General features: G+C 39.0%; 2 protein-coding genes across 16 annotated transcripts in view; one reads left to right on the top strand and one right to left on the bottom strand.

Moving 5' to 3' along the window:
• The window catches only part of sox6 (SRY-box transcription factor 6), a 122,551-nt gene extending 106,912 nt beyond the window's left edge, over nt 1–15,639 (top strand). For both annotated transcript variants that reach the window (XM_077621933.1, XM_077621924.1), the window contains exons 17-19: nt 8,605–8,778; nt 9,710–9,926; nt 10,681–15,639. In XM_077621933.1, coding sequence (XP_077478059.1) covers nt 8,605–8,778; nt 9,710–9,926; nt 10,681–10,987 — 698 coding nt within the window. In that variant the 3' untranslated portion in view covers nt 10,988–15,639. The remainder of the gene's footprint in view (nt 1–8,604; nt 8,779–9,709; nt 9,927–10,680) is intronic.
• On the bottom strand, nt 9–27,642 carry LOC144090479 (uncharacterized). Of its 14 annotated transcripts, XM_077621971.1 has the most exons (7): nt 27,512–27,642; nt 26,197–26,273; nt 23,118–23,225; nt 18,971–19,078; nt 17,282–17,422; nt 17,165–17,216; nt 13,361–14,501 (listed from the first exon to the last, which is right to left on the bottom strand). In XM_077621971.1, the coding sequence occupies exons 3-7, from the start codon at nt 23,130–23,132 to the stop codon at nt 14,383–14,385; spliced, it is 435 nt and encodes a 144-aa protein (XP_077478097.1). In that variant the 5' UTR covers nt 23,133–23,225; nt 26,197–26,273; nt 27,512–27,642; the 3' UTR covers nt 13,361–14,382. The 14 variants fall into 14 exon arrangements, with proteins under 14 accessions (XP_077478083.1, XP_077478163.1, XP_077478134.1 ...); XM_077621957.1 differs by lacking the exons at nt 13,361–14,501; nt 23,118–23,225 and adding an exon at nt 9–1,304 and having other exon boundaries at nt 27,512–27,636; XM_077622008.1 differs by lacking the exons at nt 13,361–14,501; nt 23,118–23,225 and adding an exon at nt 8,481–8,737 and having other exon boundaries at nt 17,286–17,422; nt 27,512–27,636.
• Between the last annotated feature and the right edge of the window lie 317 nt (nt 27,643–27,959).

Genomic DNA, 27,959 nt, shown 5'->3' with positions numbered 1-27,959 from the left:
CACATCTGAACAACTTCTCCGTGGACAGATGTGCTTCCTCTCGCAGTGGGGGTCCTCTCTCCGGAGCAATGCTGGAGTCAGCTAGCGCTGAAAAGGAGCACACCAGGGCAGACGTGCCCTTTTAATTCCTTCACGGGGCCAAGGGAAAGGCTCACACCCGACGCCTCCCGTCAGCGTTCCCACTGGGCGATGGATTATGGGAGCAGGCCGGGGTCAAAGGAGACAAGAGGTCCCGTTCCCAGAGGGAGAGATGGCTGGGAGCCGGGCTAGCGGGCATAACTCAAAATACACCCATCAACTTTTGCTCTTTTACATTGTGAATAATGTGCAAGAGCAAAACACGCTCTTGATTGATGGGGGGCAGGATTTTATGATGTGAACCGCAAAGTGTTAACTCTACTCGCAGCATTTTTACTCTTAAAACCCTTGTAAAGATCTACAGGGAGTCAGTCCTTCCTTGGCATGATGTTCTCCATATATTCAAGCATCTAGCTAAATCCAGTTGTGTGTGCTCTTTAATTATTGACAAAGCTATGATTAAGTTATTTTCTGGCCAAAAGTCATCCAGATGTGAGGGGAAAAGAGGGTGAAAGTTTTTCGCCGTTGTTTCACCAGAACACGTACAGAAGAGGGGATTTATCGACAGCATACTTGTTCCGCAGTAGTGGAGTTTCATGAGGAGGAAAATTACATGGTGTACCTCCCAGTCATCGCATAGGGTGTGAAAGCCCCTTAGTGTGATGCAGGTCTCTCTCCAGAAGCGAGCGGCCGCACTGAGCGGGCTCTGTGTGCAGGCGCGGCTCTGTCATCGCAACGCTTCACAGAAGGCTTTAAGTTGCTTAAGTTAATATTTGCAAAGGACGGAGCAGCGGCACAGACTGGAAAGTGGCGGCACACGAATGGAAAAGGGAGAGGATTCCCTCCGTTTGACAAAGCCACCAGCCAAAAGCGGGGTCTCGCCACACTTAAATTTACTCTGATAAAAACATTAGGCCTCCGACGCTATATTGTCGTGCTGGCGCGTGTCGGTACTGAGACTCAAGAGGCAAACCAAGATCGGGAAATTGGTGTAAACACCATGGAATAAGAAGAAAAGAATGAGACTGTGTTAGTGTTGAGGATGATTGGTGTTTTGTTTCTGTATCTTGGAGCGCTTCCAAATGTAATTGTTTGAAAAGCATTTGTTATTGTTTTTCTTTTACTCGATGAGGCCGTGGGACTTGAGCTCGTGTTTTATTGCGCAGGAAGGCTGAGTCAGCATGGGCATGCTAATCATTTTTCACAGCAGAAATGGTCCTGTTGGTCTAGGCAAACAAAGAGAAAGGATTCATTCTTAGTTAATCGTGTCTGGAAACCATTGTGGCATAATGTACAGTATATTAAGAATAAGTTAAAATGAACAATTATTGCATTCTGTCCAAACAAAAACAGTTATAGTTGTACTTATCATTTTAATTTGTTCCAAGCTCATTGCTCATTTTATTTGTAAATCACTGATGTGAGACAGAAATCCTGCAACCCCCAAACCACCATTTTTCATGAATCTCGCCCAATCAGCATGTTTGTTGCGCCATGAATATCACTCATGAAACCAAGTGAAGTTTATTATAGCCTTAAATCACCAAACTGAAGTTGGGCGTTTATAGGTCAAAGTAGTACCATTGTAGTTAAGACATTTTATCACATGTCAAGACTGATTATTGACTCTCAGTGATTATGCTTTAGCACCGAGCTGGATGTTGTCAAAGATGAGAAACTTGCAAATGAAACAATGCATCTGTGAGGAGAAAAGAACAAACGACATGTCGAGGCACATTGGCGCACGTGAGTTTTCACGTGTTGGGTGGATGCTCACACAGGCACGCACACACATTTTAAATGGAAAAAGAATAAAAGGAGGGGAATTGACATGTTAAATAGGGCTTAGTTCTGTTGTAATTTGTGTCACTTTAATTAGCGTGCCTTGAGCTCCTGCTGGTGCAGCCCGCACCCCAAATATCATGTCCTATTTTCCCACACAATTAATCCAACATGATCTGGCTCTGAGGGAGAGGCTTCATCGTCGCCGATAAACGCCTCCAGTCAGAGGTGCTTGCAGACATCCCAACAGCCAATTCTATTAGTCAGGACCTTCGGGTTGCCAGACCTTTGAGCTATACGACGTGCAACATGTTAAAGTGCAGTCGAATCCCCACTCTCTCCCCGCCACAATCGTTTGAGGAGAAGTTGGCTTTTGTCTTCTCCTCACGCTGCAACTGAAGGCAAAGGCAGCCTTTTTCCTTTCGGCTAAGGTGTGTACCCGAATGCAGCCGTTGTAGGGCGGACCGGAGCGAGGCTACCTTCTGGCTGAGTCTGTGTTCAAGTCTCAGCCTGTAGTCGTGGGTGCTATTTCTTTCACTTTTCATCCCACCCTCCTTCTCCACCTCCTCGTAAACATGAAGCCATTTTCCCTGACTGTAATTCATGCTGTTCATCTGCACCGTTTACAGGAGAGACAAATTAAAAAAGGAACTGTAATATCCCTCTGTCGCACGTGAGCCACGGGCCTCATGAATCACAATAAATTCTATTAAACAGCACTCCCTCTTTGTAACACCCCCCAACAAAAACGTTAAAGTATTACCCGGGCCGTCACTGCTAAACATCTGTGTTTATTTACACCGTCACACATCCGCCTAACTGATTCCCAACTGTCCTGCCAGTCGGAGACAAACTGTGTATTCGGCTAATCGGCAAAACGGCGGAGCCATGTCATGACCTTCAAGCGGAACGATCGAAACAATATTGCGGCAAATTGCTTATTGGGGATTGAAGGGATTTGACGAGGCAGGCCACTAATGTGTAGGTTGTCTCTGGTAGACATATATTACCTGACTGAATGGGAGGTGCCTTGTTCATGCGAGCAGGAAGCTCCTATTTTTAAACAGCCGTTCTTCAATTTTACAATCTTTCTGCATTTGTAAATGGTGTGTAAATGACTAAGAGTGAGCTTAATACAATTCATTTTCCTTACAAAGAGTTTTGTTTGCGTGTCTATCTGTCAGGCTATTCATGCAACTGTGTTTTTGCATGTGGAATGACCTAACTACCAAACACGCTTGTTTATGAAACATTTTAGCATAGTGCTGTTACTTTCTAATAATCATGGGATGAAAAGTCTACATATAGACTTTATTTGGGGTGTTCTTCAGAAGCGCTGTAAACTGTGGCAGTTATCTGCCAGTTCATATTCATGAGTTTGATGCAACTGGTTCATTCGGAACACGGCAAGGAATAACAATAAAATTATCACAGCTTTTAATTTTTTTCACCCTCTTTAAAAAAAATTGGACGAATTTTATTTTTCGGGAGGCGTTTTAAAAATGTGTTATCTTGGTCTCATTTGGAATACAAAATATAACATTTAGACAGGGTGTGCAATTTTTTTGCTATTAATTAGCATTTTTTTTCAATCATTTTCATTAGAAAATCTTTTTTAAATGGTGATAAATCAGCAGCGACCTTAAAACGAGAAGGCTAATCATCAAATTTAATGTGTCCGAAAGAGATGGACAGACAGACAGCATTATTAATAGACTGTTGCACAATTTTATTTGACCATAAACGCCACCTGTATTTGCATGACAGTGAACAGAGTTTATGCATGGAAAAGACAGAAGGAAAAAAGCCCAATGTGGCTGCTCTCCAGTGGAGCAAATCACGTGGCTGGTTTGCCGGTTAACTACGGATGTGGCACAAGCTGATGGAAGGCGGTTGTTTTGTCCCTCCCTATAAGCAGCTCACCTCTGCCCGTGTGCATGCACACCAGTATATAAATTGCTGAATCAGTGTCAGTGATAGAGTAATGGGCCGAGAGGCATCGTAAATTACGGCGAGCGCTCCCCGGGCGCAGACACTGGCTGTCTTGTCTGAGTGAGCGCTGCGCTCCTGAGCTAATGAATACCTTCATCTGGCCCCGGCAGTCAGCAGATTGGCCCGCGTTGATGGATACTGTCAGGCCTCCGCCACTCCACATTTCATTGCACAATAAACATGCTTGTCAAAAGCAAACAAAGTGAAATCAATTCATCCTGTACAGTGAGGGCATGCTAAATGAAATTAACCAAGTGTGGGCTCCGCTGACAGTGCCACTAGTGTATGATTTCCGCCTGCAGTCTTCCGGACACGCTAAAGACGGATGAAACGTAACACTTGAATTTTGTGCTTTGCTATTTTTGTACGAGCTGCCCTGTGCAGTATATATCTTTGGGCGCACGTACAGCATCCAATGCAACAAAGTAGGATTGGGAGCGAGTGATGAAAAATAGAAAATAAAAATAACATTAGATGGTAATGGGCAATTTCCACCGAGTTGGTGGCATTACTCGTCAAAATCAACTCAAATATTTGCACTGTGAGCTAATGGTGACTGGAGTCCGCCTTTTGCTAAAAGTCAACTAGGATATGCTCCGGTACCCCAACACCCAAAAACTGGATTAACGGTACTAAAAATGGATTTTGATGGATGTTTCATTGTACTGAAAGAAAGACTGAGAGAAATAGTGGGTTTGTTTGTAAGGATAAAATAAGTAAAAATATAGCCAAAAGATGGCTTTATGTGCTGGATAGATTTAAATAGAATATGCATTTTAAATTTAATTACATTAATTGTAGTTACATTAATGACATCAATTTAATTACATTAAATAGACATTAAGTAAGCTTTTGTGTCAATCTCAAGCTTTCTTTTTTTTAACTGTTAAAAAGCTAAAATATTGAACATTGAAGCAGACCGCTTTCTACTGTGAGAATAACGGAAAAATAAGCACTGGCGAAACGGCGGCATTCAGAGTTATCGGGAAAGCGCGAGAATGAACGAATGTTAACGCGCGTCGCCGTTACTCATTAAGAATTTGATTTTGTTTATCATTTGAAATCATAATAGAAATCAAAGGCCAGGTAATGTGTGCCAGGCTGCTGGTTGCAATGGTCTAATGAGAAGGCTTCACATGTGGATGATGAAATATGTATGAGTCATCCCAAGCTTTCTTTTGCAGACTTGAGATCATTAAAGATGTATCGTAGCATATGGAAGACTTTTTTTGTCTTATTTTTTTTCCAGCCTTGTTTATCAACATGTTTTTGTTTGTTGAAATATTCATCGTGCTTTTATTTAATTCTTTCACATCTTACTTATAAAAGGAAGCAAATGTGCATGCAAACAGAAATCATTATCAGTTTGATGTACAGTTTAATACAGAAGGAAACTCTGCTCTCTCTCTGAGAGTGAATGCCCTGATTGAGAAAGCAATCATCTCATCGCTAATGTGTGAAGAACACTTTCTTTTCCAAAAGTCTCAACTTCCCTGCTTTGCTCTCCTTTTCCCAAACTGCCTCAAGCTCTCGACAGCTTATTTGTTTTGGCACACATGCACATTTTATGGATACCGAGCTGAAATGTAAGTAAGCGATGAGTGAAGTTTGAGCCCTTGCTGGAAAATAATGCAAATAGTCACTGTAGTATTTACTAAAATAACATTTTATTATCTGGTCATTATTATGTGTGTGATTTTAACAATATACAGAAAATCTTGCAGTGCAAGAGGAGTTGGCAATAGCAAATAAATCAATAGTATATGTTTTGACGAAAGTTTGGCGACACTCTTTTTCCTTGTCGACGATAATGTCAAAGATTTATTCATCTTATTAGACGTGCTTCATAACTGAGCAAAGAATACCCCGAGATTTGGTACAAACGTAAAGCTGGCATGCAAAATGACTGGAATGGCTGGACATTGTAAGGCTTTTTCTTTAAAAAAAAGTGGTCTATGTAAAGTAAAGCTTTTATTTGTTTAAAAAATACATACTATGTATATATAGTCAGGCTTTTTTCTTTAAAAATGACCATGTATATTAAGGGTTTTTATTTAAAAATGACCATGTATAGTAAGGCTTTTTTATTTAAAAAAAACGACCATGTACAGTAAAGCGTTTTTCTTAAAAGACGACATAGTATAGTAAGGCTTTTTTTCTTTAAAAATGACATAGTATTGTAAGGCTTTTTTCTTAAAAAACAACATAGTATAGGCTTTTTTCTTTAAAGACGACATAGTATAGTAAGGCTTTTTATTTACAAAAAAGACCATGTATAGTAAGGCTTTTTTCTTAAAAAATGACCATGTATAGTAAGGCTTTTTTGTTTAAAAAAGACCATGTATAGTAAGGCTTTTTTTCTTAAAAAACGACATAGTATAGTAAGGCTTTTTTTTCCTAAAAAAACGACATAGTATAGTATGGCTTTTTTCCCCTAAAAAAACGACATAGTATAGCGTGGCTTTTTTTCTTGAAAAACGACATAGTAGAGGAAGGCTTTTGCCCCTAAAAAACGACATAGTATAGTATGGCTTCTTTCCTTTAAAAAACGACATAGTATAGTATGGCTTTTTTTCTTAAAAAACAACATAGTATAGTAAGGCTTTTTTTCTTAAAAAACAACATAGTATAGTATGGCTTTTCCCCCCTAAAAAACGACATAGTATAGCATGGCTTTTTTTCTTGAAAAACGACATAGTAGAGGAAGGCTTTTTCCCTAAAAAACGACATAGTATAGTATGGCTTTCCCCCCTAAAAAACGACATAGTATAGTATGGCTTTTTTCCTTTAAAAAACGACATAGTATAGTAAGCCATTTTTTCCTAAAAAACGACATAGTATAGCATGGCTTTTTTTCTTGAAAAACGACATAGTAGAGGAAGTCTTTTTTTCGTAAAAAACGATATTGTATAGTAAGGCTTCTTTTCTTAAAAAACGACATAGTATAGTAAGGCTTTTTTTCTTTAAAAAATGACATAGCAAGTAAGGCTAAGAGAGTCGGAGAATAAATCTGACTTCTGATTCTTCACCTTCTAGTTGTTGCTGTGGTCCACTGGCAAAATCATTGGATCAGAACATGAGGCGGGAATCAGGAGTGAGTTCAATTCCACTCGTTGCAATTCTCAAATTGTTTATTGAGGTAATGAAAAGGATAAATACAACTTCCAACTTTACTGTGGTGCAGTGGCAAAGACAATGGGTAAGAATTTCAAGTGGACTCAAGTTCAAATCAGAAGTGAGTTTGATTCCACTCTTTGCAATTCTCAAATTGTTTATTGAGGTAATGAAAAGGATAAATATAACTTCCAATCACATCATTTCAGAAGACACTGTGGTCCAGTGGCAAGAACAATGGGTTGAAATTGAAGTTGGACACAAGTTCAAATCTGGAGTGAGTTCAAGTCCACTCTTTGCAAATCTCAAATTGTTTATTGAGGTGATGAAAATGATAAATATAACTTCCAAACCCCTCATTTCAGAAGTCACTGTGGTCCAGTGGCAAAGACAATGGGTCAGACAGACCTCAAGTTAGTGGATTTGACTGCCATGTGGGAGATGGGGTTCGAATCCCGCTCTCGTTTGACTAATCACTACACTAGTAGTTAAGTAAATGGGTAATCCTTTTTTCATTCAAATAAAGACTTAGTCATTTTTTTCAGCAAAACAATATTTCCGGTCAGCCTTCGGCTGACCGGAAGACAGTTGGGAGGGGGGGTTCCTGGTGGTGTTCGACAGTCGGCCTTCGGCCGACTGCCGACACCATACAGTCGTCGACTGGCGACACCGGGACGTGAACCCTCGACACCCACGTCGCAGGCAGGTGACTTAACCACTAGACCACGAGGCGGCCCGCCTATACATGATTGGAAGTTATATTTATCCTTTTCATTATCTAAATAAACAATTTGAGAATTGCAAAGAGTGGAATTGAACTCATTCCTGATTTGAACTTGAGTCCACCTGAAGTTCTGACCCATTGTCTTTGCCACTGGACCACAGTGACTTCTTAAATGATGTGATTGGAAGTTATGTCTATCCTTTTCATTACCTCAATAAACAATTTGAGAATTGCAAAGAGTGGAATTGAACTCATTCCTGATTTGAACTTGAGTCCACCTGAAGTTCTGACCCATTGTCTTTGCCACTGGACCACAGTGACTTCTGAAATGATTTGATTGGAAGTTATATCTATCCTTTTCATTACCTCAATAAACAATTTGAGAATTGCAAAGAGTGGAATTGAACTCATTCCTGATTTGAACTTGAGTCCACCTGAAGTTCTGACCCATTGTCTTTGCCACTGGACCACAGTGACTTCGTAAATGAAGTGATTGGAATTTATATTTATCCTTTTCATTACCTCAATAAACAATTTGTGAATTGCAAAGAGTGGAATTGAACTCACTCCTGATTCCCACCTCAAGTTCTGAACCAATATTTTTGCCACTGGACCACAGCAATAACTAGGAGAAGAATCAGAAGTCAGATTTATTCTCCGACTTTCTTAGCCTTACTATACTATGTCGATTTTTTAAAGAAAAAAGCCTTACTATATATAATCGCAATTAGTAAAGAGGTGCTTTTCTGAGATTATAGGCAGCATCTAAGTCACTCATTCTGTGTTGTTCTATTAATCTCTTACACAGTCTCAGATTATGTGTATCATTGCATATAGAACCAAATATTCCTTTTCCGATCTTCAAGTCAATAGCACTGTTAATAAAGCAGTATTGTGTAACCTTTGGTCACCAGGAGGTGCTGGATCAGCCGAGGCGAGAGTCTTCAGGGAGTCAAGAGGGAGGAACAGCACCGAACCGCACATTAAGAGGCCGATGAACGCGTTTATGGTGTGGGCCAAAGACGAGCGGCGCAAGATCCTTCAGGCCTTTCCGGACATGCATAATTCAAATATAAGCAAGATTTTAGGTAAGTCAATTGAGTTACTGCAAAATGGTACATGGAAAGTACATGGATCAAGTATACTCTGCACACTGGCTTGTTGTTCCTTACTGTTTGACACCAGAGAATGTCTCTCTTGTCTCACTTAAGTGATAAAGCCAATGTGGAATGGTAAACTTGTTTTTATTATTTCGAACTGCAAATAAGGATGGTCTGAATATAGTACACCGTAGGCTATGTGGTGAAACAATACATTCCAATAGTCAACCTACAGTTGTAAAACAAATGTTCCCATGGTCAAATGATCTGTGACAACAATTAAATGTCTCATTTATAGAACACTTTGCCAGCGAATGATGTGAACAAGCAACTTATCTATACTAAAAAGTAAAAATACTCAATGTCATTGCTATATTTTGTGCATTATTTTATTCTTCTTTGCTCTCCATATTTCAATCTTTTTCTTATTTTAAAGTCTCAGTAAGTTTTTGTGGTTCAATTTAAAAAAATCATTTCCATGGGAAGCATAACTATCCAAATATTTAGTTTTTATTATCATCTTTTTTTTTTATAAATGATAATGCGAAAGTGATTCATGTTACATACAGGTGTGTCTCACTAAAAAAACTTTCAAGCTGGACTTTTAATGTATTTACTTTGAATGTGAGTCAGCTTACTTTATTACAAAAGGTGTCAAATACAATCGCATGCAGCCAAACCTCAAAGTTGTTGAACAGAATAAACATTTATTGAAGTGACCGAAAGTAAACCGTTCTGAACATGAATAGGAATTGAAACAGACAGGATATGATATAATTAGTATTGCTTGGCATAAAAATGATGTCCACATTATGTAACCTTGTGGTTTCGACAAGTCCAAAATGTCAATTGGTGACGAAATGTCTTGATTTTTTTTTCTCTTTGTTGTGAAATGCAAACTCATTTTTTCTCTGCGCAGGCTCCCGATGGAAGTCGATGTCCAACCAGGACAAACAACCGTACTATGAAGAGCAGGCCCGCCTGAGTAAGCTCCACTTAGAGAAGTACCCCAACTACAAGTACAAGCCACGGCCTAAGAGGACTTGCATCATCGATGGCAAGAAGCTGCGCATTGGAGAATACAAACAGATGATGCGCTCACGGCGGCAAGAAATGAGGCAGTTCTTCACTGTTGGGTATGCGCACCCTCGCAAAAATTCACATTTTTATTTTATAATCCAACTTAGTGATCAAAAAAGGAAAATCCCGTGTTGGGAAAGACTTTTACCATAATTTACACAAGTGTGCTTATTAATATTTTGCGCTTCTTTTGCTCAAAATGTCATTAAAGGTGGACAAAAAAACACCCACCAGAGTTCTGGAATGACTCATAAGACAACAATTGTTGTTTATGATGTAACAGCATTTCCCACAAGAATGTGTTGACTTAACCTTACTGCACGTGTGTCAATCAATAGCATCGGTTTAATTATTTTCGACAATAGCAGCCTGCAAATGGGCCATGAAGTGCAGCGCTTATTATAGGATTGAGGCCGTAAGTACAGACTTAGAGAGCCCACGGGCGACTGGCACTTTAAATTTAGTGTGACTGGCGTATAGCAACACTCTTCTCCAGGTGTTCTCATGTCAATCACACTTAAGTGGCCTGCCCATCAGTCTTTCAGTGCAACAGAGGACGAGTCAGTATCCCCATTAAGTTATTTTTCAGACTCCTAATTTTCACCCAAAAAGACATGTTTTTAGTCCTAGGCAAGTGTGAGCCAAAGATTGACCCAAACATGAAGAAATTTTTAGATTGCAAAATTTCAAGCAATGAAAATGGAGTGCACAACCCCAAAAATACAAATTGCACAGTCAGGGAAAGACATGAATTCACTGAGTAGGATTTAGCATTTTTACACAAAATGTAATGTCCCCTTTTATATCCAGGCAACCACCACAGATTCCCATCACCACGAGCGCCAGCATGGTCTACCCCGGAGCCATCGCCATGGCAACGACAACGCCGTCACCCCAGATGACGTCAGAGTGCTCAAGCGCTTCAGCGAGTCCCGAGCCGACAATCCCCGTCATCCAGAGCACTTTCAACATGAAGCTGGAGGCCAACAACCTGGCCAACAACAGCGAGACGGTCAACGGTGAGGACGACATGGACATGTATGAAGACTTTGAGGACGAGCCCAAATCAGACTACAGTAGTGAAAACGATACACAAGAGCGAGTCAGCGCCAACTAACGGACGTCCACAAGTGTTATGAAAGCACCACCAAGATTTGACAGTATTCAAGAGGAAGAAGAAAAGAGGATGCGAGGTGGCATGTGGCTTCCGTAAATCAACAAAAAGCTATTTGGTCTTAAGCGTTTCTTCATGTGTGTGTGCGCTACATTTTTTTTCAATGTCATTTTTATCATGTCATTGTGATCAAAGATACCTAAAAAAAAATGGCTGTGACCTAGAGCATACTACGGGACTTGAAATCAAACGTTTGATCGCACGTACAGTTATTGACCTTATTTCCGAACCATTTTGGGACATGACGTGAGTGTCTCGCTCAGGTATTGTGTGCCAGCCAACAGCTTGTGAATGTGTCTAATCAACATGGCGTCATTACCAGTGCAAAAGGTCACATGATTTCAACAGGCATCAGTATCCATAAAATGGATGCCCTTCAACCCCTGAGATAGGGCCTCAGTGACAAACAAGTAACACCAGTTAAGAGAGAAGTAAAATTATTAACAAATAATCCGAATGCATTATCTGTACAAATCAAGAAGTGCTCCCTGTAATCATGAACACGATCTACTCAAGACAAAGCGATACCACGTCGCCACTCGCTCTTTCCTAATTCTACTAGCCATTCCCAGTCAGCAATGTTTTAATCTGAGTGATTGTAATCAGGCCAGAATGCTCCAGGGCCAACAGGCCGCCAATCCAACAGATTGGAAGAGCGACGAAAGGCAGCTTTGGAGGCATTACAATCTCAAATTGTGTAGCGACACAACATTCTCTTAAACGCTTTAGCCCCATTTAGCGGGCAAGTTTAAAGTCTTAGCTCCTAAACTTTTTTTTTTAATTATGTTTCAACATTGTAAATCTTAAACGGACACTAAGAAGTCTTAAAGCAGAGCACAGTCATTGGGTCGATGCTATGGCTTGATTACTGGCGCAGTCTTAAGACGTGCGGACATTTGTACAATGGACAACCTAAAAAAATTAGTCAAGTGCACTTATCCTTATTGTGTCCCCTTCTTAAACTACACACGACAGTTCTCAACCAGAGCGATGTATTGTCTCCACCATGGGTGTCCAAACACTTTTTTTCAGAGGGCTACATACGGAAACAGGAAAAATCCAAGTCCAAATCCTAAATCTGGCAGAGATGTCAAAAATAACTACTCTTTTTATATGATAATATTGATTTTAAAACAAGCTAGACAAGAGAACAAAAATTAAATCAACCAAATATGAGAAAATATTAATTTCATTCACAGGGAAAAAGTTGATTATTTTGTTATTCTTTTAGTAGTAGAACACGTGATGCCTTTTTTAAATGGAAAACATCAAAATTTCTTCGTGAAACAACAAATTAGACCTATTCTCCAGTTCACTCACTAAAATGGTGCATTGCTGTAGTAAGTTGGCAGTTCTGCATCAGTAAAAAAAAAGTCTTCCTCAACCATGCCTGCTGAAAAGCGTGCAACTCTATTGGAATTTCTGTTTAAAAAAAAATCTATATATGAATTTCTTATTCTGTGTTCGGTCGGACACTGTTTGGACACCCCTGGTATTCGCTGACAAGAGACCTCCTTGGCCAGATAAAGCTCTCGAGCAGTCAAAGCCTCCTTTTTCGACTCAGATACGCTTTATAGGGCACAAGGTTTAAGTGGCTCCCCCCCCACCCCTGTTCCCAACGCCCTGCCCTGACCCCTGCCCGAAGTAACCCGAGTCCACAGGGGGCACCATCTGGCCCGGAGAAAACACACGAGGCCAACAATAGAAGCGAAGGTGTGCGTCCCTCCATCAAAGTGCTGGACGTGAGGCCTCCACGGGGCCAGCGCCACGGCCCCGTCATCGGGCGCTGGCGAGCAGATGGAACAAGTACATCAAGCTGTGGGGGATTATTAAAATGACTGACGACTGGATATCATGTGAAATGCACCATTATTAATGCATGACTTCAGTTATTCTCCCCGCTTGCCCTTGAATCTGTTCATTTTGGATCCCGTCGGCCGATCGCTGGATCTCCCCATATTCGTATCGCTTCATCCCGGTTAGGACGCAGCCGTCTTGTCTTCATTATTATTTATTGTCCTTCTGTTCTGAATTTAAGCTACAAGACAATTTACCGAGTGTCTCAACCTGACAACTTGTGTTCCTCCTGTCAGCTGGTGGTTGGACTGATTTGTATGTGATTGTAAATATCGTCAATATGACCATGCCTAGCACATTCAGTGGGGGCTAACTACAAAGGACTGACACTTGACCCCTCCTCACGTGGCAAAAAGACAAGGAAGAAAAAAAAAGAAGAAAAAAAACATTAAGACGAACTCATAAAGGAGACGCTGTTTCACAAGTGTTTAAAGCACTGGATATAAATTGTATTTTTGATCAATTCTGATTAATGTGAATCTGTTTGAAGAAGAAAAAAAAACACCATGAATTATCTAAAGTCCCCAGATGGGCTCAAGTGGGTTTGCTCTCACAGTTGCCAGATTTTAGTCCTTTTTTGTTTGTTTTTAAGGTTTATTTAGTTTATTTATGCAAATACACGTGTGATGAATGAACACTTTTGGGGAGGAATTTCAAATTTGACAGCAGGCTTCCTTTAGCCAGAAAACACCGATGTACGAATCTACTAACTTGTTGTATTTATTACCAGCTATCAGAATTGTCACAATAACAACAAAAAGGACAATCAGAGAACCAGAATAAGAACGTAACATCCTGATGAATTGGAAGTGTGCAAATTCACCATGTCATTATAGATCTTAATTGTACATATATACTGGGGGGAACTATTTTTATTTGACAATTTTGGCAAGTACAAATTGTATCTGTGGCTATTCTATTTGATTTTCTTATCCCCTATATGTCATTACACCTTTGGGGAAAAAATGTATCTCGGTAAAATGCAGGATTACGATCATAAGTTCTGATAATCATCCCTGGAATAATCAAATCTTTCAATCGAAATATCTTACAGTGATGCCTTGAGATGAAACTTAGGTTAAGTTGAACCATACGAATTTACTTTTTTTGAAAACCTAGACATGTATTAAAAAATATTTTCACTAACTAAAGGATGGCTAATAGATGGAAAGGAAATTGGTTCACTACAATCATACTGGACTCATATCTCTCTTTTTTTAAATTAATTTCAAAAGCAAAGCGCAAATAAACAAAAAAAATCCAGCCAATGACAGTTTGGACCTCCAAAAAAAAAAATCAAGGCACCACTGTATCACTCTTCCAGTAGAGTAAAAATACTAATAATTCATTTCAACATGAAGCACTTGATGTTAATACATTGATCCTAATCATATTACAAGCAAACAGCACTAAAACAAAAACAGTCATGCATTTATACCGCGAACAAGTGTGATTGTTTTCAACACGCCATTTTCTTTCTTTCAAAAATTGGGATTGTGCATATATTTATTAGTGGCAAAATGCTGTTCTCTCCTTGCCAACTTTCTTGTATTTTCAATATGTTCTCTTAATTCTCCATGCAGATGGTTTGAATGAACAGCTACGGACAAAAAGCGCATATGCTGGTTCAATCTTTTTACTGTAATTTGATTTTTTTTAATTATTATTATTACTTTTTTGGAGTAAGGAATATGGTGGGAATGTTGTGTGTTAATTTAATCAGCACAATTCACTGACATGCTGGACTGACGTGCTAGCTGCTGTTCAAAAGGGCAACATAATATTTGGTGTTGTTCTAAAGAGGTACTTGTTGCTTTCTAGTTGTTTCTCAAGCAACACTGAGTCAGGCTCAAACCATCAACCGGGCCTTGATTTTTATAATTTTTTTGGTTTTTTTTTCATGGCTGGCAATCTGCGTAAATATATAAATATACTTTTTCTCCCTCCTGGCAGGTACCTACAGTAGGCAAATGGAAAGTATGTATTGTTTGGGTGTTTTAGAGAGAAAACAAATTACATAGTGTCTGTTGCTGCTTTAAAAAATACTTTATGTCTGAATATGTAAATAGTTTATCATAATATCTTGTACAGTCCAATGTAAAGTTTTTAATTCAACTTAATAATGTTGCCATCATTGTGTTCACATTCTTTATACATGACAAAAGATTATTTGCTAGGTGATATTGCAAAAAGAACAAAATGTTTGTTTCCTATGTTTATTTGGCTTCTTAGTGTCCACAAGCAGCTCTTTGGTTTCCATGTGCAGTATTGACGTGTGCTAGACTTAACGCATTGGATGACTTTGACGGGGAAATACGTCCAATCTATTTTAACTGTCAATGGCAGTGAATCATTTAAAAATGTATGCGCGTGAGTGCGTGTGTGCAATCTCCCTGGCTTTTTTAGTATTACTTACAGAAGGTCAAAACCAAGAAATGAATGCATAAATGATATATTTAGGTGGAAATGTGCATACTGTGTAAAAATAAAGAACTAAATGATCCCGGCAAGAATCAGTTCAGACATTTGATGGTGTAATAGCATTTCTCTGTGTCAGTCCATTGTAACAATATGACAGGAGGCTGACTAGCAGCCTGTTTACTGCGCTCATTTACCTCAAAAAGTTCCTCCATTTGTGTAAAAGAGAACAAAATTGTGTTGCAGAGAGCTACTCACATCACTCCATCTTTTGTACTGCTGTTGACACTTACACATTAAAGAGGCATTTTGTTTAAGCACTGGACTTCCTTAATGTCTTCTTTTCTAACACATTTAGTTTAGCATTTTTTATTGGTTTCAATATGTTGAGTCATGTTATAGGACATTGTCTTGTGTTTGTAGTTTTATTTATAAGCAAAAGGTATCATTGGCTAAACTCGTTCACTGCCAGACCAGATCACAGAACATGTGCTGTGGTAGTTAGTGAAAGAGGAAAGTCTCCCCATTACCATCAACAGTATTATGGGCTGTAGACAATGTTTTGCTTTCAAGAAATAACAGTAATGTAGCATTTTAAAAATAAATGTTGCTTTTATAGCTTTCTTTATAGCTTTCTTTTATACTCTCTATAATGTTATAATTTTCCAGAAAATACATAGACAACGTCCAGAGCTGGTGTGTATTAGCCACTCGTGTGCCGTCACGGCCTTCAAGGCCTTCTCTGCTGGCCTAAGAAATATCTGAATCACAGACTGATGTTAATTATATTTTGTCCATGAATACTTATTAAATAATTCCAAATTGTCTGTTAGGTTCCTTTCATTGCTTTTCGCCCTGGTTGCACTGCTTCCAGATGTGTTTTCATATTGAAGCATTTAACCAATCACATTTCAGCCATTATTTGTTGCCAGGGTCAGAAATCTGCCTCAAGGCCTTCATAATCAGTTCTGCAGGCTCTGCTGCATTAAACAAGCGTCGATAAGACTGTTGCTTTAACCAATCAGAATTCGATTTGGTCACACCAAGGCCTTCTCGCAGGCGTAGGGAGACGTCATTGCCTACTCACAGGCGTAGGGAGACGTCATTGCCTACCCGCAGGCGTGGGGATACGTCATTGCCTACTCGCAGGCGTGGGGATACGTCATTGCCTACTCGCAGGCGTTGGGATACGTCATCGCTTTCACCAACTATGATTGGCTAGTGATAGAGTGGACTAGCCAGGGCTACCAAACTGTATCTGGAGCGAGCCGCACAAGCAAATATATTGTTTTGTTGATTTAATAGCGGTTTTGTCAACTCGCAATGGCTGAAGGAGGAGAAGGAATTGATTTTTTTGGCACATTTACTGTCAAACCCATTTTCAAGACGGACTTTTCAAGAAAAAAAGCTGGACATCATTAAGAAAGGTCGGACAACTCCAAAGCAAGCAAGCCTGTCACAACCGGGAACAAACATTTTCAGCACTAAATCGATTAAAAACGTTTGCCAGAAATACGACAGGATAGGCTCGACTTTCAGCATTAGCTTCGATGGCGATAGAAAAGGAGGAAAGAAAGGAGGATGGATATTGTGTACAGGTGAAAAGGATTTTTGGTGAGTAAAATATGGCTATATTCCTAAATAATATTTCAATTGTATGAGGTTATTATTGATTATTTTTATGTTTCGCAGCTGTAGCTGCAGTAGAGGTTTTATAGCCATAGAATAGTCTTTGCTGTCGCGTCACCAGAAAATGCACGGACTGCCACTGTGTGTGTATATGTGTATACGCACACGCACAAATACATACATAAAACGTACAGTCCGGGGGATATTGTGGCTTACCTTGCTCGTGTTGGGAAGCATCCATGATCAATTCCCTGTAGATATTAATAACCTAGCGGAAAAGAGAAAACCATGAGGGCAAATACAATATATGTACATACGTACACGTATGCCTACATACGCCACACGTGTGACATCAACCTCCTGGTTGAGACAATTTTGCAGGGCCGAAGTAGAGAAATCAACCAGGGTGTTCCTCCAAGACCACTGGGAAGGAGGGCAGGTGTGGTTCGAATCCCGGTTGGCAATCGTTTTTCCCTTACATAGAAACAACCTTGTGTAGTCAAGACTTTCGAATAATGCCAAGGTAAATTGTGGCCACTTCACGGTGTTGAGGTTTTTTCACCTGACTGCCATGTGGGCAGGTGTGGTTCGACTCCCGGTGTGGAGTCATTTTGCCTTAAATAAAACAACTATGTGTAGTCAAGGCTTTCCAATGTCGAGGTTAAGTGTGGCCATTCATGGTGTAGTGGTTCCCTTCCCTGACTGCCATGTGGGCAGGTGTGGTTCGCATCCCAGTTGGGAATCAATTTCCCCTTAAATAGAAACAACCATGTGTAGTCAATACTTTCCAATAAAGACAAAGTAAAGTGTGGCCACTTCATAGTTTAGAGGTTTGTTCACCTGACTGCCATGTGGGCAGGTAGACTTTGAATCCCAGGTAGGAATCATTTTTCCATTAAATAGAAACAACCATGTGTAGTCAATATTTTCCATTAAAGACAAAGTAAAGTGTGGCCACTTCATGGTGTAGAGGTTTGTTCACCTGACTGCCATGTGGGCAGGTGTGGTTCGAATTGCAGGTAGGAATCATTTTTCCCTTAAATAGAAACAACCATAAGCAAATATGTTCCATACGCAGGCGTAAACATAACACTCACTGCCTCTTCCATGTTCATTCATACATTCATTCATCTTCTGAACTGCTTTATCCTCACTAGGGTCGCGCGGGGTGCTGAGCCCATCCCAGCTGACTTCGGGCCAGAGGCGGGGGACACCCTGAATTGGAGGCAAGCCAATCGCAGGGCACAAGGAGGCAAACAACTATTCACGCTCACACTCATACCTAGGTGCAATTTAGAGTGTCCAATCAGCCTTCCATGCATGCCTTTGGAATGTGGGAGGAAACTAGAGCACCCGGAAAAAACCCACGCAGGCTTCGGGAGAACAAACTCCACACATTTGGACCAAGCTGGATTTGAACCCAGGTCCTCCTTTGTGAGGCCGATGCGCTAACCACTCATCCGCCGGGCCGCCCAGGTTATAATTGATGCTTTTTTTAATGTGTCGCAGCTGTAGCTGCAGTAAATGTTTCATAAGCATAAAATAGTTATTGAGGGTGAGATTGATTCAAATGTAGCACTACTGAAGGCCTAGGTGTGAAATGCACGGCCCGCCACTAGGAGATTCATTGCTCAATTTCGTTCACTTTGAACCAAAGTACTAACGGGGCTGTGGCATTTGGCTTGGAAATAAATATTTGATGTATATAGTAGAATAAAATAAAAATTGCGACCTGTGTTCTGAACCGACAATTACGAATCCAGCATTGGCGCAGTGAAGTCTGCTCAAATGAACTTGTCAAGGCTGAACAATCCTTATTAATTTAAGCAAGCGTTGTTGGGAAGCCCCAGGATTACAATTTCACAAGTCTGATAAGCAAACAGTGAGGCGCGGAAGGAGGAGGTAGTATATTTTATGCGCTTAGCGCTACAGCGCTTGCACCCTGCGAATTTGTCAGGCAGCCCCATTTCCCTGCGAACAGCTGCGATTTATCAGATTTTCTCATTAGGCTTGACTCATTACCTCATTGTACAGGCTTTGCTGTCGGGTATTACGGGGCCTCCAAAAACAGCTGACTTGTTTCCATGTGCCGGGATGCTGTCCACCTGCCTGTAGAGGGCTTTGCGTCTTCTAAAAGCACAGCAGAAAACACATTTTAGTTGTTAGAGGAGGACGGAAGTTCATCTCAAGAGTCCTCCACATGTACACAAGATGAGAGTGTAAGAACAGCACAGCCCCTTAGTGATGTTTTAATCCTTGGAGGTGAAGGACTTAAGGAAACTTGCTCATTTCACAGATGGTTTCAAATAGATTAGTGTGGAGCAGCAGCGGCGGCGGCAGCTCCCTGAGAAGAGCTGACCCACCAGGCTCCCTGCGCAGCTGCCAAAAGCCCACGCCTGATGCTCACAAGTGCCTTCCAAAAGTCCGACAAGGTTAAACTCAAACTTAAGCGTCCTGAAACGCTACGCTGATTGGAAGATTAACTCCTGACATAGTTTTAGCCTTCAACTAATTGTGTAAGCCCTTTTCAATTGTTGGTTATATAAAAAGACCTAGATGATCATGAAGCATTTGTTTTGCTTAATGTATAGGGCTGTTATGATATATTTATTTAAATATATTCTTAATAAATTCTTAGAAAGGAAACTCCAATTCCCATTTTCCTTGTGCGGCGTGTACAGTAAAACATTTAAAATGGACCCACGCTCCGACGTAAATGAAATTAATTTACACATGAAAACAAAGAGCATTTCTGCTTTGAGGATAGTTACATTTAAATAAAATATACTAGTTTCCTTTACTTTACGAGGGATCTTGCCATTGTGACGTTGTACATCCTACTGACAATCATTGCTGGGGAACTTCGACCATTACTACGGCAACAAGACGATAACAACAATTTACTTAGTCTGAAAGCACCATCGTTCCTTAACATTTTGTATTATTAAAATTGTAAATTGACATTTGACCACAGATCAGATTCAGTTTTATGTAAATAATTTTAGAGCCATAATTTTAGAGCCGGTGTGCAAGTGTTACAATAGCTATAGAACTGGAGTGCTTGGTAGTTAGGTTGTTTTTAATTTTTTTCCCTCACCCTGAAAATGCGTGTTCCTGGGAAATAACGCTTGAGCACTTCCTGTTCAGCGCCCTAACAATGCACTGCAGCACAAAGACTTTAACTTGGCTCCAGAGCCACAATAACATGTTTTATGTTCATCGCCAATAGACACTGAAGACAATGCCTCCAAGAGACATTTCAAGTAATGGAATAAAGGAGTGAATCAGACTCTGCATGCTATTTTGAAAAGGCCAAGCCTGCTGCTGGAACTGGAGCGGGTCCGAAAAGGCCTGACACAATCCTGGCGAGGCTGAAAAGGCCCAACTTGGACTTCATGTGCAAAAACAATGGCTCAGCGGGAAAAACCCGACACGCCTTTGTTGAACATGTCATTCTTTGGTACATCGCTGTGATATAGCCTAGCGACCATCTGAATGTTGTTTGTGCCTTTTTGACCCATATTTGGGACAGCTTTCACAAAGGAATAAAACAATGCAATGGATGCTTTACTGGCAGCCAAACCGTCCTTTTGACCAGAAGGCTCCAAAAATGATGAGGTCACAGCTCGTGATTTAAACAACTCAAAGAAAGGTGACTGGTTATATATGCAGAATCTCATTGCAATTATTTCCACACAGCAATGTTGTATTTTGAATGAGCTTTATCATTTTTTTATTTGGACGAAGGTAAATATTTACAGTATGTTGAGGCTGATGGGTTGGATGCGATGGATGTGTCCTCGCTCAGTGGCGACGAGACATGAAATCAATCAAAGCGATTTTTTGGCTCACGGTTGTTAGGAACACTGGCCTGCTAAATGAACTTTTGAAAATCCACATGGGACAATATTTCAGAAAATGTAATTTTGCAAACTGTCTCACATCATTGCACCTCGTCTGAGCACTTGTCCCCCAAAGCATTTGACTAGATTTCTGTGGGGAAGAATAAATGTTCAATGTGCATCTCTGCTACCTCGTTTTCAGAGGAATTAAAAAAAAGGAAAGATGAAAAAAGAAAGAAAGGTTTCTTAGGATATGTGTTATCCTCCCCAAGCTATCACTCAGCTCTCTCATGCATGTGTGAATTACACACCTTTATGAATATGTAAATGTTGAGAATGCCTCATTAAATCGTAATTCATGCATTTTTCACATGCCCAATACTTAAACAGTATAGTCTGATGAATTATAATTTGAAAAAAAATATTCATCATTATGTTTTGAAAGGTTTTTGATCATTTTGTAAAGATGAGTGAATATAATTTGTGTGGCTTTTTATGTCGATGTTGCTGCAGCTGTCTAATAACCCGATCTATGAATTTCCACGCAAAATGAGAAAGAGAACTCATGTTAAGACATCCTTTTACATGGAGATTCTAATTCATATTCAAATGAAATATTTGTATTGGAAAGTTTCTTGTTTGGTAGTTTTTATAACATTAAAGACAAATTGGTGTTTTAATATTATGTGTAACATTAAATCATCATGTAAAAGCAAACAAAAAAAATCACTGTGCTTCCTTTTGCTCAAATGTCAAGATGCACTGTTTAAAACTAATTATTGTATGCTATATTCAGAGTTTTACTTATTTTTAATACACATTTGAAATATTTTTTTTCTGCACTACAGTTATGTTGAGAATGAAACGTGATTTCCTGTAGGTTTGGTACATGCAGTAACTTAGTGGCTTTCTGTAAAAGACCGGCATCTGAGGGATACATGCAAAATATTTAACAATATGACTAGATTAGATGAGATAACTTTAATCATCCCGTATTCAGGAAATTTCATATATACAGAGTATACTCCCTTTGAATAACTCATTTTATCAAATAACATTTTGCAGAAAATTCATAGATCTATGCACTGCTGCAATCATTTTTTTCCAGTTGACTCATGTCACCACCAGTAAAACTGGCTCCTCCAAATCCTTTTAAATGTGTTGCACATGACTACAGTCTATGTGCTATATGAATACTTTATGTCACGGGAAGCCTAACCGAAAATGTGTGCAGAAAATTGAGAAAAATAATGAGGCAGACTAAACAAGGAAGGGGAAGGGATCTGCCAAACAAAAGCCAACGTTCACAGGTAAGTGGTCTATTAGCACTAAATGGCTTGCTTCGAGACCCATTAAGTCAAAAAGCCAAGTGATTTAAAAGCAAAAGAGGTCAGTTATGTGCCGTTGAGTTGTTAGTTTTTAACAACACAGCCAATTGGCTGCCTTCTGGGAATTTGAACGGCAGTATATAAAGAAAAAAAACAACGGGCGTTCTAGGGTTATGGAAGGGCCCGCTTTGTCCCTACTTCCCCTTGTTGCATAGTGTATGCACATGTATGTAAATGGCAAAGGGGGACACTTTCCTAAGAGGGTCCCTGGGGACATTCATATTGGAAATTGATGCGGTATGCTGTTTGAGGATAACAAAAAAATCTCATTATATTAATCATCTTATAATAGGAAACCATACATACTATATTGATCATAAGTTGATAGACTAATATGTCAGCAGGTCATTAATTTTGAAAAATAAGATTTTTTTAAATGATTGGTTTGATGTGAAGGGTGAGTAATTCCAATCTGAACATGGAAATTAATATACAACACTACAACTTGGCTGATTGTGTTGAGGCAATTGCAGCATTAACATGAAATTCTTCCATATTTGTATGTTCTATTGGGATGTCTGCAGACACTGTAGCAATGATGAAAAGCCCAAACAAGATTAAAACATGGTTTCTAAGGGACTCCACATTGTCTGCCCTGCAAATTTTGCATATCATAACTCATACTTCATCAGGCATGTGGATTCCAGTATTCACCATGAAACCATATGGATATACCATACATAATATAAAATATGCATGTACAAAATCCTTGAGGAATAATGGTTAAATAATCATGTTTTCTATTATTAATGATTGTTTTAACAAAACTAAAAAGTCGAGCTTGGGTGAGGGTCATATTTGGGCTGCTAAAAAATTGGGTTTAGATCTTTGTAATGATATACGTTGACAAAAATATGCCCTATTTCTAAACCTTTGCGAATTCAAGATATCACAAAAACAAGATTGACATAGTGATGAAGTGATGTTAATTGGACATACTTTGAAATTCTCCATTTTGCTCCTCTACACGGCCAAGCTGAGCTGGTTGGTGGCTTATTAAATCATTTGCTGCTCTTGGGTGATCTTCTTTTGAATTTAGGTTTGACCCTGCGGGCACAATTTATTTTTATTTAAAAAGATAGATTTCCAGCAAATGTTGCATTAGTTCAAGAGAATTAGGCTTCATTATACAAGCAGACACTTCAAACATTTTGTTCGAGTTTTCTGGGCAATGAGGCATCAAAGGGGATGTTCATCCTGATGATCGCAGTACTGGCACATGTCCATACAGCACATTCACGTTGGCATGATCCCTTTCCACGGAGAATTACGCTTTAAATAAGACCCAAATGGTTCTATTCTGATCAGGCTTTTGTTTCCGCTGAAGAAAATGGAGCTGCTCGACCTACAGTGGAAAGAAAAAGTATACGTGCCCCTCCCAAAAACGATGGATTATTTTTAAAACTTATCCACCATTAAAGTGATGTGTAAGTTGAACAATTGAATTAGGTAATGAAAAATTAATCAACTATGTTGAGTAAATAGTGATTGCTAAACTTTACCAACATTATGTATATATTTCAGCAACACGCTTATTTATTTATATATCTATTTATTTATATATTTATATATTTATATTTTTATATATATATATTTATTTATTTATATATTTATAAATATATGTATTTAGATATTTATATATATATTTATTTATTTATATATTTATAAATATATGTATTTTGATATTTATATATTTATTTATTTATGTATTTATACATATATTTATTTATATATATGTATATATTTATTAACTTATTGATTTATGTCTAAAAATGTATTTTCCTGTGACTATCTTCTCACCCTCTTGCTACTGTGATAGTGAAATTTCCCAAATACGTGATGAATAAATTTATCAAATCTAATCGTATTTTCTTATAATACTCATGTCATTGGATTTTGCTCACATATCAAATGTGATTTTTTAAAATGTCCTATGAACAAAAGTGAATTGATTTTATATTTTAAAAGCATTGCTTGACTGCTAAGCCGCCTGATGGTGTAGTGATTCAATCGTCCGACTTCAATGGAGGCAGGCACGGGCTTGATTCCCACTGGTGACGCTATGATTGTGAGTGCGAATGGTTGTTTGTCTCTGTGTGCCCTACGGCTGACTTGGATGTAGTATGTCTTTTGCTCAAAGTAAGCTGGGGTAGGCTCCAGCAACTGTCGGAATCCTTACGACGATGTGTGGTACGGAAGATGGATGAATGAAGGAATGCTTCAGTGCTTTAGTGTCTCCCTTCTGCTTTTTTGTGATTGGCGTACACAATGAGTTGGCAAACCATGGGTATTATAATAATTGCACAATAAAGTCAAGTGAATAAACTATTCTGACTCCCTCAACAGATCATTACAGTTCAAAGTCAAACTTCCACACTTATCTTTGTTATTCTCATTTAATTAGTTGGCATATTCAAGCATGCATTGAGTCAATGTAATTATGTAACTGATGAGATGTTGGGAAAAATATCACAGAGACCCAGAATAAAAAAAGGCCCCAATTTTTTATTTCTTTTTTTGACTTTTTTCTTTTTACAGAATAAAAAGAGACTGCAAGAATAACTAGTTCATTTTGAATATGATATAGTATGTTCTGAAAAAAGTTGAGCGTGTTGATTCGATTCCCATTCGGTGGCGGTGTGTTTGTGAGTGTGAATGGTTGCCTCTTTATATGTATGCCCAACAACTGAGTGGTGACCAGTCTTGGGTTTAGTCCACCTTTCACCTAAAGTCAGCTGGGAGAGCCTCCAACACCCTATGACTGTAACGAGCATCAACGGTTGAAGATGAAAGAATGAATGTTATGATAAAAAATAATACTGTACTAATTAGAAAATCTCTATTAAGAGGTCACCCATGGCCAGTGAAATAACAATGTGTCGACTATTACGACTAGGTGAGGAGTGTGGCTTTGTCTGCCATTCCCACAGATCTAAAAGACAAGCAACTCAATTATCCTCCACCCAGAGGTGGCCGGTCTTTTGATTTTCCCTCCTTTATATATATCTCCAGCATTTCTGATAGAGCTCATTAAAGTAACATTGCCTACACGCAGTACTGTACATACTGGCTTCAAATGTTTGGCACTGGAAGAGATCACAGGAAAGTCCATTCTGCTTTATGTACCAACAAAATTGAAAAAAACCTGCACAGGACAATGACTATATCCATCTTATTTACGCAATATTTTTTTCCCATGACTATTTTTAAATTGAAAGAAAACTGTCACCAAATCCACCTTAATAACTACAGTCATATTAGATGTGCATAATGTATATGTACGTCTTGTTATAAGATTTTTTTCACTCCCATTGACATAGTATACGTTAAAGATCAAATAGCAGTGAATGAGCCTCAACTCTTTATAGAGCACTCATTGAAGTCATTGGCTGTCAATGACGGCACTAGACGTCTTTGGACGTCCATCGTTGTCAATGGCAGGAAGAGATAAATAGTTCTATTGAATTGAATAAATAGCTGCATGAAGTGTTATTGAGTTTTATAACCATTTTCTCTGCTTTTATTCATTGTACTTGTATACATTTAAAAAAAAAACATTTGATTAAGTAAGGGTAAGTAAAAATTTAACAAAGAGACTTAAAAAAAAGTGCAAATCAAGAGGTTAGGAGGGAGCTTGTCTCATTTCAGCCAACTTCTTGTAGGAGTGCTGCCAATTTGGGTGTGAGCCAACATCCACAAAAAGGACAAAGACATTCAACTACTCCCAAAATGAAACGTGGACTTTTGTATAAAAAAATGCAATTCAAAACAATGTCTAGTTGGAAGATCATGATAAATAGCATCTTTGAAATATATTTGTGAAATTGTGGACAGTGAAATCTGTGTGATGTGCATGAGTAGTTCGTGTATGTGTATTGGGGGTGGTACTGCAGTTAAATGGGTGGAGTGACAAGCTATTTTAGAGTACGCTTTCACTTTGCATTAAAGTGTGCAATATCTGGCCGGCGAAACCAAACACGTGAGGCCAGATTTCAGGCCCGAATGACGGATCACTTACCTTAAGAAATGGAAGTCGGAGGCTAAAAGATGTGATGGCGCGAGGGCCCTGGCAGTGCGGAGATAAACGGATGAGACCTGGAGAAAAAAAAGAAACAGTCATTGAAGAAATCCATTACCAACTAGCAGCCAACAAGAATAAAATGAGCTGTCTTGTTATATTGGCTGCTTGATAAAGAAGGTCTATGGCTGGGGAGCCACTCTGAGTCTCCACTAGTGACACCAGACAGGGCAAAGAAAAAGGCTCTTTTTGATGACACAACTGTTGAGTCACTCGAGTTCACTATTAGCCCACACTGTATGGAGACATCATAAATGATAAGTGACCTCTCCTTAGTTCCTCAATTGCATTAGTTTGGTTTATAATATGTAAACAGTGGGATAAAAAAATAAAATCTCACTTTTGTTCCTCCTGACTTTAAAACTTGCATGAGAGTCTTTGTGTTTTAGGTTACTTTTGTTATTTAATTATTGTTTTTTCCAATTAATTTATTCTATCCTAATGTTTCTTTTAATCCATGTTATTTAGTTGGTTGTTTTACTTGATACTTAATGTTTATGATTGGTCTGTTTTTGCTGATAAACAGACAAAAATCAGAAAATGCAGTAACTTGTATGGTTATATACTACCTTCAAATTGTCACTAGTGTATTGTGATTCTTTTAAAAGGTTTGTTTTGGCAATGTCTCTTGTGCAACCAGGTGAGCATCAACAGATCCAATGAACCTGTGACCACTGACCCTTTAATCATCTTGGTTCTCTTAAGCCGCTGGTGGATCCCACCCACTAGATTTGCTATTTAATGCGCTGTGAACCCTCCACCCCAAACCGTCCCCCATGCTGCAAAGCCTCCTCTTCTTCCTGCTGTTTAGTTGAAACCCCAATGAAGCATTGACAATCTTCAAATCCCTAACATCAGGGCCACAAGCAAAAAAAGCGTCAACAGAGCTACAGTGGTGTAAAATCTTAAATTAAATAACAATAATAATAATAATGACAGTACTAAATGACTGATTTTTTAAGACATGAATTAAATTAATTAATTTGACATTGATACTAATATGAATATATTCAATAAAGTGTGCTGACCCTTATCAAATAAATCAAATTCAAACTTGGACAAGCAACAAAACAAAAATATTATAGCACTTTTCTTTCAAAGAGTGTATGTCAAGTTTTGTGCGGGAGCGTAGAAGGACCCAAATGCGGGAAGCAAACAAAGACAGGGAGTGGAGTGTGCTAACAAAAAACTTTACTTACTGTGGAGGACATTTAGAAAATAATAAAGACCTAGGAATCAAATAAGTAAACCAAACCTGAAGGGGTGGACATGGGGAAGCGAGGATCACGGGACATGGGTATAGCAACGCAGACGATCAAACAGGACCTGACAAACAAATGGGCTTTAAATAGACAGACATGGGTTGACGAGACAATCAGAAACACCTGGGTCACACTAGAGGCAGCAAGCAGGAAATAGGCCAGGGGCAATGGCCAATCACATGGACAAGTTACACAGGGGAAAAAAAAACATTAACAAGACCAATCCCTTGCAGTCTAAATTTCAGCCCTTTGAAACAATTATTGTTGAAAGTGAAGTACTATTGTTTAGTCATTTAAAGTATAATTCTATTGCATGAACCCTTTGTCAGCAGATTTTCTGGAATATAGTGGAGCATAGTAATTTGGTTGGCAAATTGTTGCTTGACAACAGCTCCCAAAAATGTTCCATCCTGTCATGGAAGGGATACCGTCAGCTTCCTG

This window comes from Stigmatopora argus, chromosome 2 (genome assembly GCF_051989625.1).
Source record: "Stigmatopora argus isolate UIUO_Sarg chromosome 2, RoL_Sarg_1.0, whole genome shotgun sequence".
NCBI lineage: Eukaryota > Metazoa > Chordata > Actinopteri > Syngnathiformes > Syngnathidae > Stigmatopora > Stigmatopora argus.
Note: the sequence above shows the minus strand (reverse complement) of the source record. Positions and strands in the feature narration are given on the sequence as shown.

Coding starts and splice junctions, on each gene's coding strand:
- LOC144090479 (XM_077621947.1), bottom strand. CDS start 27,551: ATGTCCCGTGATCCTCGCTTCCCCATGTCCACCCCTTCAG. Junction 26,274..27,511: donor CCCCATGTCCACCCCTTCAG/GTTTGGTTTACT, acceptor TTTTTTCTCCAG/GTCTCATCCGTTTATCTCCG. Junction 17,217..17,281: donor ATGTCACACGTGTGGCGTAT/GTAGGCATACGT, acceptor CTTTTCCGCTAG/GTTATTAATATCTACAGGGA.